The 16,577-nt window shown below is 44.7% G+C and overlaps 1 protein-coding gene across 1 annotated transcript in view; it reads left to right on the plus strand.

The window, feature by feature from the left end:
- The first annotated feature begins 711 nt into the window (after window positions 1-711).
- The window catches only part of LOC138510644 (uncharacterized), a 130,184-nt gene continuing 114,318 nt past the window's right edge, over window positions 712-16,577 (plus strand). The window contains exons 1-2 of the mRNA XM_069626432.1: window positions 712-763; window positions 1,071-1,420. Of these exons, the coding sequence (XP_069482533.1) occupies window positions 712-763; window positions 1,071-1,420 (402 nt within the window). The remainder of the gene's footprint in view (window positions 764-1,070; window positions 1,421-16,577) is intronic.

Consider the following 16,577-nt stretch of genomic DNA (forward strand, 5'->3'; position numbering starts at 1 on the left):
CAGATGTGTTTGTGAGTAAAGGGGGGAACGACTTCCCATTCACGTGACTAAGAGAAGTAGAGTATGGAGGGAGGGATGCATTCTGTAAGAATGAGTGGCTGCCGTTGGAGGCACAGCCAGTATGTCGGGGTGACGCCCTGCGCCTTTTTTCTGAGTTGCATTTCTCACACAAAAAGATGCCTTGTATGAGTGTTTCCTGTACGTTTCCTTTTGTGGATTTGTGTGTGTGTGAAGAAGGGAGATGTGTTGTATCGTGCTTGGTGTGAATGCAAGTGCTAGGGAATGCATGAGAGAAGGTTGGTGTGTCTGAGAGAAGGTTTGGTTGTGAGTGTAGGAATGCCTGTCGTGAAGGTTCCGGAGTATGTCAGTTGGAGAGGCCCAGTCTGGGTGCTGGGACCCAGTGGTTCGTGCTTGCCAGGGCCTCATTACAAGTGCGGCGGTAGCCGTGCCAGTAAAACCGGCAGGCTGCCAGCGGACTTGTGAATTTTTCCAGAACCTGGCTTCACAGAAACACTGGGGGATTAGGACCCCGGTGTTCCTGGTAGCCAGGCGCCGCAAAATCATTAATTCCCATTCCCATTGAGTCCTATTGGACTAATGGGAATGGGGATGACGGAAGCACCGGCACCCCGTTAATAACGGTGCCGGTACTTCCGTGAAAGTCTGTGGGCTGCTGCCGTCCCGCCCTCCAGGTCAGACCTAGCGGGTGGGATGGCAGCAGCCCGCAGACTCGTAGTGTGCCGGTCCGCTAACAATGGTGCTGGTAGGTTTACCGGCACTGGTGGTACCGGACCAACACACTCGTTATGTGTTGTATGGAATAAAGCCTACTTATAGAACCCACCCAAGATGACTAAGGATATTTGATTATTGTAGGGAGTGAGGTCAAAAACCTCATTCACCATCAAAACCAGTGAAAAAATCCAGAAAGTTCAGCAATAGAACTGGGGGACACAAAGGAAGTAAAGGGGATATTTGCACAATGAAACATCTCCCAAGCAGTGACGCAAAATACTCTTGTTAATAAAAAAAAGCATTGGGAATAATGTATATTTTCATTTACTTTTTAGGAAAACTGGAACAAGATCGGCTAACACAAGAGCGTGAAGCAGAAGAGCGTAGGCAGAGAGAGGAGGAAGAAAGAAGGCAGAGAGAGGAGGAAGAAAGAAGGCAAAGAGAAGAGGCTGAGCGAAGGCAGAGAGAACAGGAAGAGAAGAGGCAACAGGAACGTCGCGAGAGGGAGCAAAGGATTGCAGAAGAGATCGAGAGAGAGAGACAATCCCTGGAGGAAAGGTTGAAAAAAACCTCAGAGAAGTTAAAAAACAGAAGCAACCAGAGAGGAGTGAACCGTTTCCAAGAGCGTTCTCACATCATGCAGTTTGCCGTGGAAGATGACGCTGATGGCATCGAGACAAATGAGGTACAGTGCACCCTAAAACACCAAGGGAAACTGTGGGCATCGAAGGCGCCAAGTAGCGGTATAGGAACCATTGCATTATGATAGAGGGGGGAGTTGGGGCACCCAGTAGAGACCTATAAGTGTGAGGGGGACACACAGGGTGGGGCTGGAGAAAATGCAGTCCAACCTCTCAAGCAGCACCTCTGCGCTTCTTGATATTTAAGACACTACAGCCAGTAACCAAGGCTGGACCTCTGCCTCTTTGGATACAATCACTCGCATTAGACAAGATGCTTATCCCAAGCATCGGAACCCAATGGATACAATCACTCGCATTATACAAGATGCTTGTCACAAGCATCTGAACCCATGGAAGTAATCACTCGCATTACACAAGATGTTAGTCTCAAGCATCTGAACCCAATGGAAGCAATCACTCGCATTACACAAGATGTAAGTCTCAAGCATCTGAACCCAATCACTCGCATTACACAAGATGTTAGTCTCAAGCATCTGAACCCAATGGAAGCAATCACTCGCATTACACAAGATGTTAGTCTCAAGCATCTGAACCCAATGGAAGCAATCACTCGCATTACACAAGATGTAAGTCTCAAGCATCTGAACCCAATCACTCGCATTACACAAGATGTAAGTCTCAAGCATCTGAACCCAATCACTCGCATTACACAAGATGTTAGTCTCAAGCATCTGAACCCAATGGAAGCAATCACTCGCATTACACAAGATGTTAGTCTCAAGCATCTGAACCCAATGGAAGCAATCACTCGCATTACACAAGATGTAAGTCTCAAGCATCTGAACCCAATCACTCGCATTACACAAGATGTAAGTCTCAAGCATCTGAACCCAATCACTCGCATTACACAAGATGTTAGTCTCAAGCATCTGAACCCAATGGAAGCAATCACTCGCATTACACAAGATGTTAGTCTCAAGCATCTGAACCCAATGGAAGCAATCACTCGCATTACACAAGATGTAAGTCTCAAGCATCTGAACCCAATGGAAGCAATCACTTGCATTACACAAGATGTTAGTCTCAAGCATCTGAACCCAATGGAAGCAATCACTCGCATTACACAAGATGTAAGTGTCAAGCATCTGAACCCAATAGAAGCAATCACTCGCATTACACAAGATGTTAGTCTCAAGCATCTGAACCCAATGGAAGCAATCACTCGCATTACACAAGATGCTGGACCCAAGCATCTGAACCCAATGGATGCAATCACTCGCATTACACAAGATGCTGGACCCAAGCATCTGAACCCAATGGATGCAATCACTCGCATTACACACGATGCTGGACCCAAGCATCTGAACCCAATGGATGCAATCACTCGCATTACACAAGCTGCTTGTCTCAAGCATCTGAACCCAATTGATGCAATCACTCGCATTACACACGATGCTGGACCCAAGCATCTGAACCCAATGGAAGCAATCACTCGCATTACACAAGATGCTTATCCCAAGCATCTGAACCCAATGGATACAATCACTCGCATTACACAAGATGCTTGTCTCAAGCATCTGAACCCAATGGATACAATCACTCGCATTACACAAGATGCTTGTCTCAAGCATCTGAACCCAATGGAAGCAATCACTCGCATTACACAAGATGCTTGTCTCAAGCATCTGAACCCAGTTGAAACATTCGCTCACATTACACAAGATGCTCGTCTCAAGCATCGGAGCCCAATGGAAGCAATCACTCGCATTACACAAGATGTTAGTCTCAAGCATCTGAACCCAATGGAAGCAATCACTCGCATTACACAAGATGTTAGTCTCAAGCATCTGAACCCAATGGAAGCAATCACTCGCATTACACAAGATGTTAGTCTCAAGCATCTGAACCCAATGGAAGCAATCACTCGCATTACACAAGATGCTTATCCCAAGCATCTGAACCCAATGGATACAATCACTCGCATTACACAAGATGCTTGTCTCAAGCATCGGAATCCAATGGAAGCAATCACTCGCATTACACAAGATGTTAGTCTCAAGCATCTGAACCCAATGGAAGCAATCACTCGCATTACACAAGATGCTGGACCCAAGCATCTGAACCCAATGGAAGCAATCACTCGAATTACACAAGATGCTTATCCCAAGCATCTGAACCCAATGGAAGCAATCACTCGCATTACACAAGATGCTTATCCCAAGCATCTGAACCCAATGGAAGCAATCACTCGCATTACACAAGATGTTAGTCTCAAGCATCTGAACCCAATGGAAGCAATCACTCGCATTACACAAGATGTTAGTCTCAAGCATCTGTACCCAATGGAAGCAATCACTCGCATTACACAAGATGTAAGTCTCAAGCATCTGAACCCAATGGAAGCAATCACTCGCATTACACAATATGCTTATCCCAAGCATCTGAACCCAATGGAAGCAAAGATTCTCGCATTACACAAGATGTAAGTCTCAAGCATCTGAACCCAATGGATGCAATCACTCGCATTACACAAGATGCTTGTCTCAAGCATCTGAACCCAGTTGAAACATTCGCTCACATTACACAAGAAGCTCGTCTCAAGCATCGGAACCCAATGGAAGCAATCACTCGCATTACACAAGATGTTAGTCTCAAGCATCTGAACCCAATGGAAGCAATCACTCGCATTACACAAGATGTTAGTCTCAAGCATCTGAACCCAATGGAAGCAATCACTTGCATTACACAAGATGCTGGACCCAAGCATCTGAACCCAATGGAAGCAATCACTCGCATTACACAAGATGCTTATCCCAAGCATCTGAACCCAATGGAAGCAATCACTCGCATTACACACGATGCATATCCCAAGCATCTGAACCCAATGGAAGCAATCACTCGCATTACACAAGATGTTAGTCTCAAGCATCTGAATCCAATGGAAGAAATCACTCGCATTACACAAGATGTTAGTCTCAAGCATCTGAACCCAATGGAAGCAATCACTCGCATTACACAAGATGTAAGTCTCAAGCATCTGAACCCAATGGAAGCAATCACTCGCATTACACAAGATGTAAGTCTCAAGCATCTGAACCCAATGGAAGCAATCACTCGCATTACACAAGATGCTTATCCCAAGCATCTGAAGCCAATGGAAGCAATCCCTCGCATTACACAAGATGTAAGTCTCAAGCATCTGAACCCAATGGAAGCAATCACTCGCATTACACACGATGCTGGACCCAAGCATCTGAACCCAATGGAAGCAATCACTCGCATTACACAAGATGCTTATACCAAGCATCTGAACCCATGGAAGTAATCACTCGCATTAGTCAAGATGCTTATCCCAAGCATCTGAACCCATGGAAACAATCACTCGCATTACACAAGATGCTGGACCCAAGCATCTGAACCCAATGGAAGCGATCACTTGCATTACACAAGATGTTAGTCTCAAGCATCTGAACCCAATGGAAGCAATCACTCACATTACACAAGCTGCTGGTCCTAAGCATCTGAACCCAATGGATACAATCACTCGCATTACACAAGATGCTTGTCTCAAGCATCTGAACCCATGGAAGTAATCACTCGCATTACACAAGATCCTTATCCCAAGCATCTGAACCCAATGGAAGCAATCACTCGCATTAGACAAGATGCTTATCCCAAGCATCTGAACCCAATGGATGCAATCACTCGCATTACACAAGATGCTTGCCTCAAGCATCTGAACCCAGTTGAAACATTCGCTCACATTACACAAGATGCTCGTCTCAAGCATCGGAACCCAATGGAAGCAATCACTCGCATTACACAAGATGTTAGTCTCAAGCATCTGAACCCAATGGAAGCAATCACTCGCATTACACAAGATGTTAGTCTCAAGCATCTGAACCCAATGGAAGCAATCACTCGCATTACACAAGATGCTGGACCCAAGCATCTGAACCCAATGGAAGCAATCACTCGCATTACACAAGATGCTTATCCCAAGCATCTGAACCCAATGGAAGCAATCACTCGCATTACACAAGATGCTTATCCCAAGCATCTGAACCCAATGGAAGCAATCACTCGCATTACACAAGATGTTAGTCTCAAGCATCTGAACCCAATGGAAGCAATCACTCGCATTACACAAGATGTTAGTCTCAAGCATCTGAACCCAATGGAAGCAATCACTCGCATTACACAAGATGTAAGTCTCAAGCATCTGAACCCAATGGAAGCAATCACTCGCATTACACAAGATGCTTATCCCAAGCATCTGAACCCAATGGAAGCAATCACTCGCATTACACAAGATGTAAGTCTCAAGCATCTGAACCCAATGGAAGCAATCACTCGCATTACACACGATGCTGGACCCAAGCATCTGAACCCAATGGAAGCAATCACTCGCATTACACAATATGCTTATCCCAAGCATCTGAACCCAATGGAAGCAATCACTTGCATTACACAAGATGTTAGTCTCAAGCATCTGAACCCAATGGAAGCAATCACTCACATTACACAAGCTGCTGGTCCTAAGCATCTGAACCCAATGGAAGCAATCACTCGCATTACACCAGATGCTGGACCCAAGAATCTGAACTCAATGGAAACAATCACCTGCATTACACATGTTGCTTGCCTCAAGTATCTGAACCCAATGGAAACAATCACTCGCATTACACAAGATGCTTATCCCAAGCATCTGAACCCAATGGAAGCAATCACCTGCATTACACATGATGCTGGACCCAAGCACCTGAACCCAATGGAAGCAATCACTCGCATTACACAAGATGTTAGTCTCAAGCATCTGAACCCAATGGAAGCAATCACCTGCATTACACATGATGCTTGCCTCAAGCATATGAACCCATGGAAGTAATCACTTGCATTACACAAGATGCTTATCCCAAGCATCTGAACCCAATGGATGCAATCACTCGCATTACACAAGATGCTTATCCCAAGCATCTGAACCCATGGAAGTAATCACTCGCATTAGACAAGTTGCTTATCCCAAGCATCTGAACCCAATGGAAGCAATCACCTGCATTACACATGATGCTTGCCACAAGTATCTGAACCCAATGGAAACAATCACTCGCATTACACAAGATGTTAGTCTCAAGCATCTGAACCCAATGGAAGCAATCACTCGCATTACACAAGATGCTGGACCCAAGCATCTGAACCCAATGGAAGCAATCACTTGCATTACACAAGATGTTAGTCTCAAGCATCTGAACCCAATGGAAGCAATCACTCGCATTACACAAGATGCTGGACCCAAGCATCTGAACCCAATGGAAGCAATCACTTGCATTACACAAGATGTTAGTCTCAAGCATCTGAACCCAATGGAAGCAATCACTCGCATTACACAAGATGCTTATCCCAAGCATCTGAACCCAATGGAAGCAATCACTCGCATTAGACAAGATGCTTATCCCAAGCATCTGAACCCAATGGATGCAATCACTCGCATTACACAAGATGCTGGACCCAAGCATCTGAACCCAATGGAAGCAATCACTCGCATTACACAAGATGTTAGTCTCAAGCATCTGAACCCAATGGAAGCAATCACTCGCATTACACAAGATGTTAGTCTCAAGCATTGGAACCCAATGGAAGCAATCACATGCATTGCACAAGATGCTTATCCCAAGCATCTGAACCCAATGGAAGCAATCACTCACATTACACAAGCTGCTGGTCCTAAGCATCTGAACCCAATGGAAGCAATCACTCGCATTACACAAGATGCTTGTCTCAAGTATCTGAACCCAGTTGAAACATTCACTCACATTACACAAGATGCTCGTCTCAAGCATCGGTACCCAATGGAAGCAATCACTCGCATTACACAAGATGTTAGTCTCAAGCATCTGAATCCAATGGGAGCAATCACATGCATTGCACAAGATGCTTACCCCAAGCATCTGAACCCAATGGATACAATCACTCACATAACACAAGATGCTCGTCTCAATTGTAATCGCTCACATTACACAAGAAGCTCGTCTGAAGCATCAAAACCCAATGGAAGCAATCACACGCATTGCACAAGATGCTGGTCCCAAGCATCTACAGTCAATGGATACAATCGCTCGCATTACACATGATGCATGTCCCAACCATCCGAGATAAATTGATACAATCGCTCACCTTACACATGATGCATGTCCCAACCATCCAAGGTCAATTGATAAAATCGCTCGCATTACACATGATGCATGTCCCATCCACCCAGGGTCAACTGATACAATCGCCTGCATTACACATGATGCATGTCCCAACCACCCAGGGTCAACTGATGCAATCGCTCGCATTACACATGATGCTTGTCCCAACCATCCAAGGTCAACTGATGCAATCGCTCGCATTACACATGATGCTTGTCCCAACCACCCAGGGTCAACTGATGCAATCGCTCGCATTACACATGATGCTTGTCCCAACCATCCAAGGTCAACTGATGCAATCGCTCGCATTACACATGATGCTTGTCCGAAGCATCCAAGGTTAATTGATACAATTGTCCACATTACAAATCATGCTTGTCCGAGCATCTCAAGCCAACTCATACAATGGGCTTGCATTAGAAATGATGCACATCGCAAGCATCTGATCCCAATCATTGTGGAGATCTGCTGATATTGATCCTGAGCAGTGTACGTCTCAAACACTTCTAATATTAATACAGGTTCTTGCCCTCCCCCACGCGATTAAGCAAAGACTCCAAACAAGATTCAAGCTTGGTGTGTCTAAATCCTGAAGTCTAGAGGATGGAATGGATGCCCTAACATTTATCAGCACACGAGAGTTAGTGTCAGGAAGTTTTATCTCCTTACATTGATTGTGGAAAAGAGACCCGACATGGGTTGGTCAAGCAGTGGGAAGAAAACGGGCGGCTGAAGGAAAATGGCTAATAAGACTACAATATCGAAATTGAAGCTGGCCCGGCATGTGTGCCAAAAGAAATGAGTGGCCGCAACCCTTTTTAAAGGAAGGGGAATGGAAAGGGAGTAGAGTGGATGATTGTCTCAGATATTGAAGTCGTCAAAGGCAATCAATGGTTTTGATGAAGGAAAATTCGAACAGCAATTTTGCAAAGTGATCTCACCAATTCAAGCCCAAGAGCCCGCTGATGAGAATAAGAGCATTGGTCAAAGGAGCTTAGAGAGAGCATGTGTCCATCATTCCATAGGGAGAGAGCACAGCTTTGGATACTTGCTGGAGTCCTGCCTGCTCCGAGAGAAAGAGAGGTTTATGGGGTAATTGCAGAATATTTATCCAACACGTTTTTCAGCGCAGAAAATCCACACCCCAAAAAATCACCCACAATATATATTTGTACAATTCTAGACAGTATGTTCATAAAAGGGAACAATGACTTATTTCGGGTGACGGTGTAGTTTAGGGTAATACCATGGTTGCAGGGGAACTTCCTGAATTTTGGTCCTGGAGAGAATTTTATCAAATGTTGATCATTTGCAGATTAAATATACGGCTTCGAGAGAATTAGCTGTATAAACACATAGAACAATTTATGGAGATTGCATATTGCCAAGGTGGGATAGGGTGAACTGGGTTCCCAACGGATATGTCGGGTAACCAATCAGATTGTCTTATGTCAAGGTGGGATAGTATGGACTATGTAGCCAACAGATTTGTCAGATAACCAATCAGATTGTCTAGTGTCAAGGTGAGATAGTATGGTCTGTGTATCCAACAGATGTATTGGGTAACCAATCAGATTGGCTATTGTCAAGGTGGATAGTATGGTCTGTGTATCCAACGGATGCGTCGGGTAACCAATTAGATTGTCTAGTGTCAATTTGGGATGGTATAGACTGGGTACCCAACGGATGTCGCAGGTAACCAATCAGAATGTCTTGTGTGAAGGTGGGATAGTAAGGACTGTGTACCTAACGGATGTGTTGGGTAACCAATCAGATTATCTAGTGTCATGGCAGATAGGGTGGATTGGGTACCCAACTGATGTGTCGGGTCACCAATCAGATTGTCTAGTGTCGTGGTAGATAGGGTGGACTGGGTACCCAACTGATGTGTCGGGTGACCAATCAGATTGTCTAGTGTCAAGGTGGGATAGTATGAACTGTGTACCCAACGGATGTGCCAGGTAACCGATCAGAATGTCTATATCAAGGTGGGATAGTATAAACTGAGTCCCCAACGTATGTGTCAGGTAACCAATCAGATTGTCTTGTGTCAAGGTGGTAAAGTAAGGACTGTGCACCCAACGGATGTGTTGGGTAACCAATCAGATTGTCTAGTGTCTTGGTAGATAGGGTGGACTGGGTACCCAACTGATGTGTCGGGTGACCAATCAGATTGTCAAGTGTCAAGGTCAGATAGTATGGACTGCATACCCAATGGGTGTTTCGGGTAACCAATCAGATTGTCCAGTGTCAAGGTGGGTTAGTATGTGCTGTGTACTTAACGGATGTGCCAGGTAACCAATCAGATAGTATGTACTGTGTACCCAACAGATGTGTCGGGTCACTGATCAGATTGTCTAATGTCAAGGTGGGATAGTATGGACTATGTACCCAACGGGTGTGTCAGTTAACCATTCAGATTGTCTAGTATCAAGGTGGGATACTTTAGACTGTGTACCCAACGGATGTGTCAGATCACCAATCAGATTGCCTAGTGTCAAGGAGGGATAGTATGGACTGTGTACCCAACTGATGTGTCAGGTAACCAATCAGATTGTCTAATATCAAGTTGGGATAGTATGGACTGTGTACCCAGCGGATGTGTCGGGTCACCAATCAGATTGTCTAGTGTCAAGGTGGATAGTATGGACAGGATAACCAATGGATATATTGGGTAACCAATCAGATTGTCTAATGTCAAGGCGGGATAGTATGGACTGTGTACCCAACGGATGGATGTGTCGGGTCACCAATCAGATTGTCTAGTGTCAAGGTGGATAGTATAGACAGGATAAACAATGGATGTATTGGGTAACCAATCAGATTGTCTAATGTCAAGGTTGGATAGTATGGACTGTGTAGCCAACGGATGTGTCGGGTCACCAGTCAGATTGGCTAGTGTCAAGGTGGATAGTATGGACTGTGGACCCAACGGATGTTTTGGGTAACCAATCAGATTGTCTAGTGTCAAGGTGGGATAGTTTAGACTGTGTACCCAACAGATGTGTCGGGTCACCAATCAGATTGCCTAGTGTCAAGGAGGGATAGTATGGACTGTGTACTCAACTGATGTGTCAGATAACCAATCACATTGTCTAGTGTCAAGGTGGAATAGGATGTACTGTGTACCGAACAGATGTGTCGGGTCACCAATCAGATTGTCTAGTGTCAAGGTGGATAGCATGGACAGGATAACCAATGGATATATCGGGTAACCAATCAGATAGTATGTACTGTGTACCCAACAGATGTGTCAGTTAACCATTCAGATTGTCTAGTATGAAGGTGGGATACTTTAGACTGTGTACCCAACTGATGTGTCGGATCACCAATCAGATTGCCTAGTGTCAAGGAGGGATAGTATGGACTGTGTACCCAACTGATGTGTCAGGTAACCAATCAGATTGTCTAGTATGAAGTTAGGATAGTATGGACTGTGTACCCAGCGGATGTGTCAGGTCACCAATCAGATTGTCTAGTGTCAAGGTGAATAGTATGGACAGGATAACCAATGGATATAGTTCAGGTAACCAATCAGATTGTCTAATGTCAAGGTGGGATAATATGGACTGTGTGCCCAACGGATGGATGTGTCGGGTCACCATTCAGATTGTCTAATCTCAAGGTGGATAGTGTGGACAGGATAAACAATGGATGTATCTGGTAACCAATCAGATTGTCTAATGTCAAGATGGGATATGATATGATATGATATGATATGGATTTTGTAACGCGCCTATACACAAGTGTATGGACTGTGTACCCAATGGATGTGTCGGGTCACCAATCAGATTGGCTAGTGTCAAGGTGGATAGTATGGAATGTGTACCCAACGGATGTATTGGGTAACCAATCAGATTGGCTATTGTCAAGGTGGATAGTATGGCCTGTGTATCCAACGGATGTGTCGGGTAACCAATCAGATTGTCTAGTGTCAAGGTGGGATAGTATAGACTGGGTACCCAACGGATGTGTCAGGTAACCAATCAGATTGTCTTTTGTGAAGGTGGGATAGTAAGGACTGTGTACTCAATGGATGTGTTGGGTAACCAATCAGATTGTCTAGTGTCATGGTAGATGGGTGGACTGGGTACCCAACTGATGCGTCGGGTGACCAATCAGATTTTCTAGTGTCAAGGTGTGCTTGTATGAACTGTGTACTCAACGGATGTGCCAGGTAACCGATCAGATTGTCTAGTATCAAGGTGGGATAGTATGGACTGTGTACCCAGCGGATGTGTCGTGTCACCAATCAGATTGTCTAGTGTCAAGGTGGAAAGTATGGACAGGATAACCAATGGATATATTGGGTAACCAATCAGATTGTCTAATGTCAAGGAGTGATAGTATGGACTGTGTACCCTACTGATGCATTGGGTAACCAATCAGATTGGCTAGTGTCAAGGTGGGATAGTATAGACTGGGTACCCAACGGATGTGTCAGGTAACCAATCAGATTGTCTTGTGTCAAGGTGGGACAGTAAGGACTGTGTACCCAACGGGTGTCTTGGGTAACCAATCAGATTGTCTAGTGTCATGGTAGAGAGGGTGGACTGGGTACCCAACTGATGTGTCGGGTGACCAATCAGATTGTCTAGTGTCAAGGTGGGATAGTATGAACTGTGCACCCAACGGATGTGTCGGGTAACCAATCAGATTGTCTAGTATAAAGGTCAGATAGTATGGACTGCATACCCAATGGGTGTTTCGAGTAACCAATCAGATTGTCTAGTGTCAAGGTGGGTTAGTATGTACTGTGTACTGAACGGATGTGCCAGGTAACCAATCAGATTTTCTAATGTCAAGGTGGGATAGTATGGACAATGTATCCCCAACGGGTGTATCAGCTAACCATTCAGATTGTCTAGTATCAAGGTGGGATAATTTAGACTGTGTACCCAACGGATGTGTCAGGTCACCAATCAGATTGTCTAGTGTCAAGTTGGATAGTATGGAGAGGATAAACAATGGATGTATTGGGTAACCAATCAGATTGTCTAATGTCAATATGGGATAGTATGGACTGTGTACCCAACGGATGTGTCGGGTCACCAATTAGATTGGCTAGTGTCAAGGTGGTTAGTATGGACTGTGTACCCAACGGATGTATTGGGTAACCAATCAGATTGTCTAGTGTCAAGGTGGGAGAGTATAGCCTGGGTACCCAACGGATGTGCCAGGTAACCAATCAGATTATCTGGTATCAAGGTGGGATAGTATGGACTGGGTACCCAGCGGATGTGTCCGGTCACTAATCAGATTGTCTAGTGTCAAGGTGGATAGTATGGACAGGATAACCAATGGATATATCAGGTAACCAATCAGATTGTCTAATGTCAAGGTGGGATAGTATGGACTGTGTACCCAGCGGATGTGTCGGGTCACCAATCAGATTGTCTAGTGTTAAGGTGCATAATATGGACAGGATAACCAATCGATATATCAGGTAACCAATCAGATTTTCTAATGTCAAGGTGGGATAGTATGGACTGTGTACCCAGCGGATGTGTCGGGTCACCAATCAGATTGTCTAGTGTCAAGGTGGATAGTATGGACAGGATAAACAATGGATGTATCGGGTACCAATCAGATTGTCTAATGTCAAGGTGGGATAGTATGGACTGTGTACCCAACTGATGTGTCAGGTAACCAATCAGATTGTCTAGTATCTAGTTGGGATAGTATGGACTGTGTACCCAGTGGATGTGTCGGGTCACCAATCAGATTGTCTAGGGTTAAGGTGCATAATATGGACAGGATAACCAATGGATATATCAGGTAACCAATCAGATTGTCTAATGTCAAGGTGGGATAGTATGGACTGTGTACCCAGCGGATGTGTCGGGTCACCAATTAGATTGTCTAGTGTCAAGGTGGATAGTATGGACAGGATAAACAATGGATGTATCGGGTACCAATCAGATTGTCTAATGTCAAGGTGGGATAGTATGGACTGTGTACCCAATGGATGTGTCAGGTCACCAATAAGATTGGCTAGTGTCAAGGTGCATAGTATGGACTGTGTACCCAACTGATGTATTGGGTAACCAATCAGATTGGTTATTGTCAAGGTGGATAGTATGGCCTGTGTATCCAACGGACATGTCGGGTGACCAATCAGATTGTCTAGTGTCAAGGTGGGATAGTATAGACTGGGTACCCAACGGATGTGCCAGGTAACCAATCAGATTGTCTAGTATCAAGGTGGGATAGTATGGACTGGGTACCCAGCGGATGTGTCCGGTCACTAATCAGATTGTCTAGTGTCAAGGTGGATAGTATGGACAGGATAACCAATGGATATATCAGGTAACCAATCAGATTGTCTAATGTCAAGGTGGGATAGTATGGACTGTGTACCCAGCGGATGTGTCGGGTCACCAATCAGATTGTCTAGTGTTAAGGTGCATAATATGGACAGGATAACCAATGGATATATCAGGTAACCAATCAGATTGTCTAATGTCAAGGTGGGATAGTATGGACTGTGTACCCAGCGGATGTGTCGGGTCACCAATCAGATTGTCTAGTGTCAAGGTGGATAGTATGGACAGGATAAACAATGGATGTATCGGGTACCAATCAGATTGTCTAATGTCAAGGTGGGATAGTATGGACTGTGTACCCAACTGATGTGTCAGGTAACCAATCAGATTGTCTAGTATCTAGTTGGGATAGTATGGACTGTGTACCCAGTGGATGTGTCGGGTCACCAATTAGATTGTCTAGGGTTAAGGTGCATAATATGGACAGGATAACCAATGGATATATCAGGTAACCAATCAGATTGTCTAATGTCAAGGCGGGACAGTATGGACTGTGTACCCAGCGGATGTGTCGGGTCACCAATCAGATTGTCTAGTGTCAAGGTGGATAGTATGGATAGGATAAACAATGGATGTATCGGGTACCAATCAGATTGTCTAATGTCAAGGTGGGATAGTATGGACTGTGTACCCAATGGATGTGTCAGGTCACCAATAAGATTGGCTAGTGTCAAGGTGCATAGAATGGACTGTGTACCCAACTGATGTATTGGGTAACCAATCAGATTGGTTATTGTCAAGGTGGATAGTATGGCCTGTGTATCCAACGGACATGTCGGGGGACCAATCAGATTGTCTAGTGTCAAGGTGGGATAGTATAGACTGGGTACCCAACGGATGTGTCAGGTAACCAATCAGATTGTCTTGTGTCAAGGTGGGATAGTAAGGACTGTGTACCCAACGCATGTGCCAGGTAACCGAACAGATTGTCTAGTATCAAGGTGGGATAATATGGACTGTGTACCCAGCGGATGTGTCGGTTCACCAATCATATTGTCTAGTGTCAAGGGGGATAGTATGGACTGTGTCAGGTCACCAATAAGATTGGCTAGTGTCAAGGTGGATAGTATGGACTGTGTACCCAACTGATGTATCTGGTAACCAATCAGATTGTCTAATGTCAAGGTGGGATAGTATGGACTGTGTACCCAACGGATGTGTTGGGTCACCAATCAGATTGGCTAGTTTCAAGGTGGATAGTATGGACTGTTTACCTAACGGATGTATTGGGTAACCAATCAGATTGTCTAGTGTCAAGGTGGGATAGTATAGCCTGGGTACCCAACAGATGTGCCAGGTAACCAATCAGATGGTATAAAATCAAGGTGGGATAGTATGGACTGTGTACCCAGCGGATGCGTCGGATCACCAATCAGATTGTCTAGTGTCAAGGTGGATTGTATAGACAGGCTAACCAATGGATATATCGGGTAAGCAATCAGATTGTCTAATGTCAAGGTGGGATAGTATGGACTGTGTACCCAACGAACGGATGTGTCGGGTCACCTATCAGATTGTCTAGTGTCAAGGGGCATAGTATGGACAGGATAAACAATGGATGTATCGGGTAAGCAATCAGATTGTCTAATGTCAAGATGGGATAGTATGGACTGTGTACCCAACGGATGTGTCAGGTCACCAATCAGATTGCTTAGTGTCAAGGTGGATAGTATGGACTGTGTACCCAACGGATGTATTGGGTAACCAATCAGATTGTCTAGTGTCAAGGTGGAATAGTATAGCCTGGGTACCCAATGGATGTGCCAGGTAACCAATCAGATTGTCTAGTATTAAGGTCGGATAGTATTGACTGTGTACCCAGCGGATGTGTCGGGTCACCAATCAGATTGTTTAGTGTCAAGGTGGATAGTATGGACAGGATAACCAATGGATATATCGGGTAACCAATCATATTGTCTAATGTCAAGGTGGGAGAGTATGGACTGTGTACCCAGTGGATGTGTCGGGTCACCAATCAGATTGGCTATTGTCAAGGTGGATAATATGGCCTGTGTACCCAACGAACGGATGTGTTGGGTCACCAATCAGATTGTCTAGTGTAAAGGTGGATAGTATGGACAGGATAAACAATGGATGTATGGGGTAACCAATCAGATTGTCTAATATCATGGTGGGATATTATGGACTGTGTACCCAACGGTTGTCTTGGGTAACCAATCAGATTGTCTAGTGTCATGGTAGAGAGGGTGGACTGGGTACCCAACTGATGTGTCGGGTGACCAATCAGATTGTCTAGTGTCAAGGTGGGATAGTATGAACTGTGCACCCAACGGATGTGTCGGGTAACCAATCAGATTGTCTAGTATAAAGGTCAGATAGTATGGACTGCATACCCAATGGGTGTTTCGAGTAACCAATCAGATTGTCTAGTGTCAAGGTGGGTTAGTATGTACTGTGTACTGAACGGATGTGCCAGGTAACCAATCAGATTTTCTAATGTCAAGGTGGGATAGTATGGACTATGTACCCAACGGGTGTATCAGCTAACCATTCAGATTGTCTAGTATCAAGGTGGGATAATTTAGACTGTGTACCCAACGGATGTGTCGGGTCACCAATCAGATTGTCTAGTGTCAAGTTGGATAGTATGGACAGGATAAACAATGGATGTATTGGGTAACCAATCAGATTGTCTAATGTCAATATGGGATAGTATGGAC

This window comes from Ambystoma mexicanum, chromosome 6p (genome assembly GCF_040938575.1).
Source record: "Ambystoma mexicanum isolate Mex_15411 chromosome 6p, UKY_AmexF1_1, whole genome shotgun sequence".
Taxonomy (NCBI): domain Eukaryota; kingdom Metazoa; phylum Chordata; class Amphibia; order Caudata; family Ambystomatidae; genus Ambystoma; species Ambystoma mexicanum.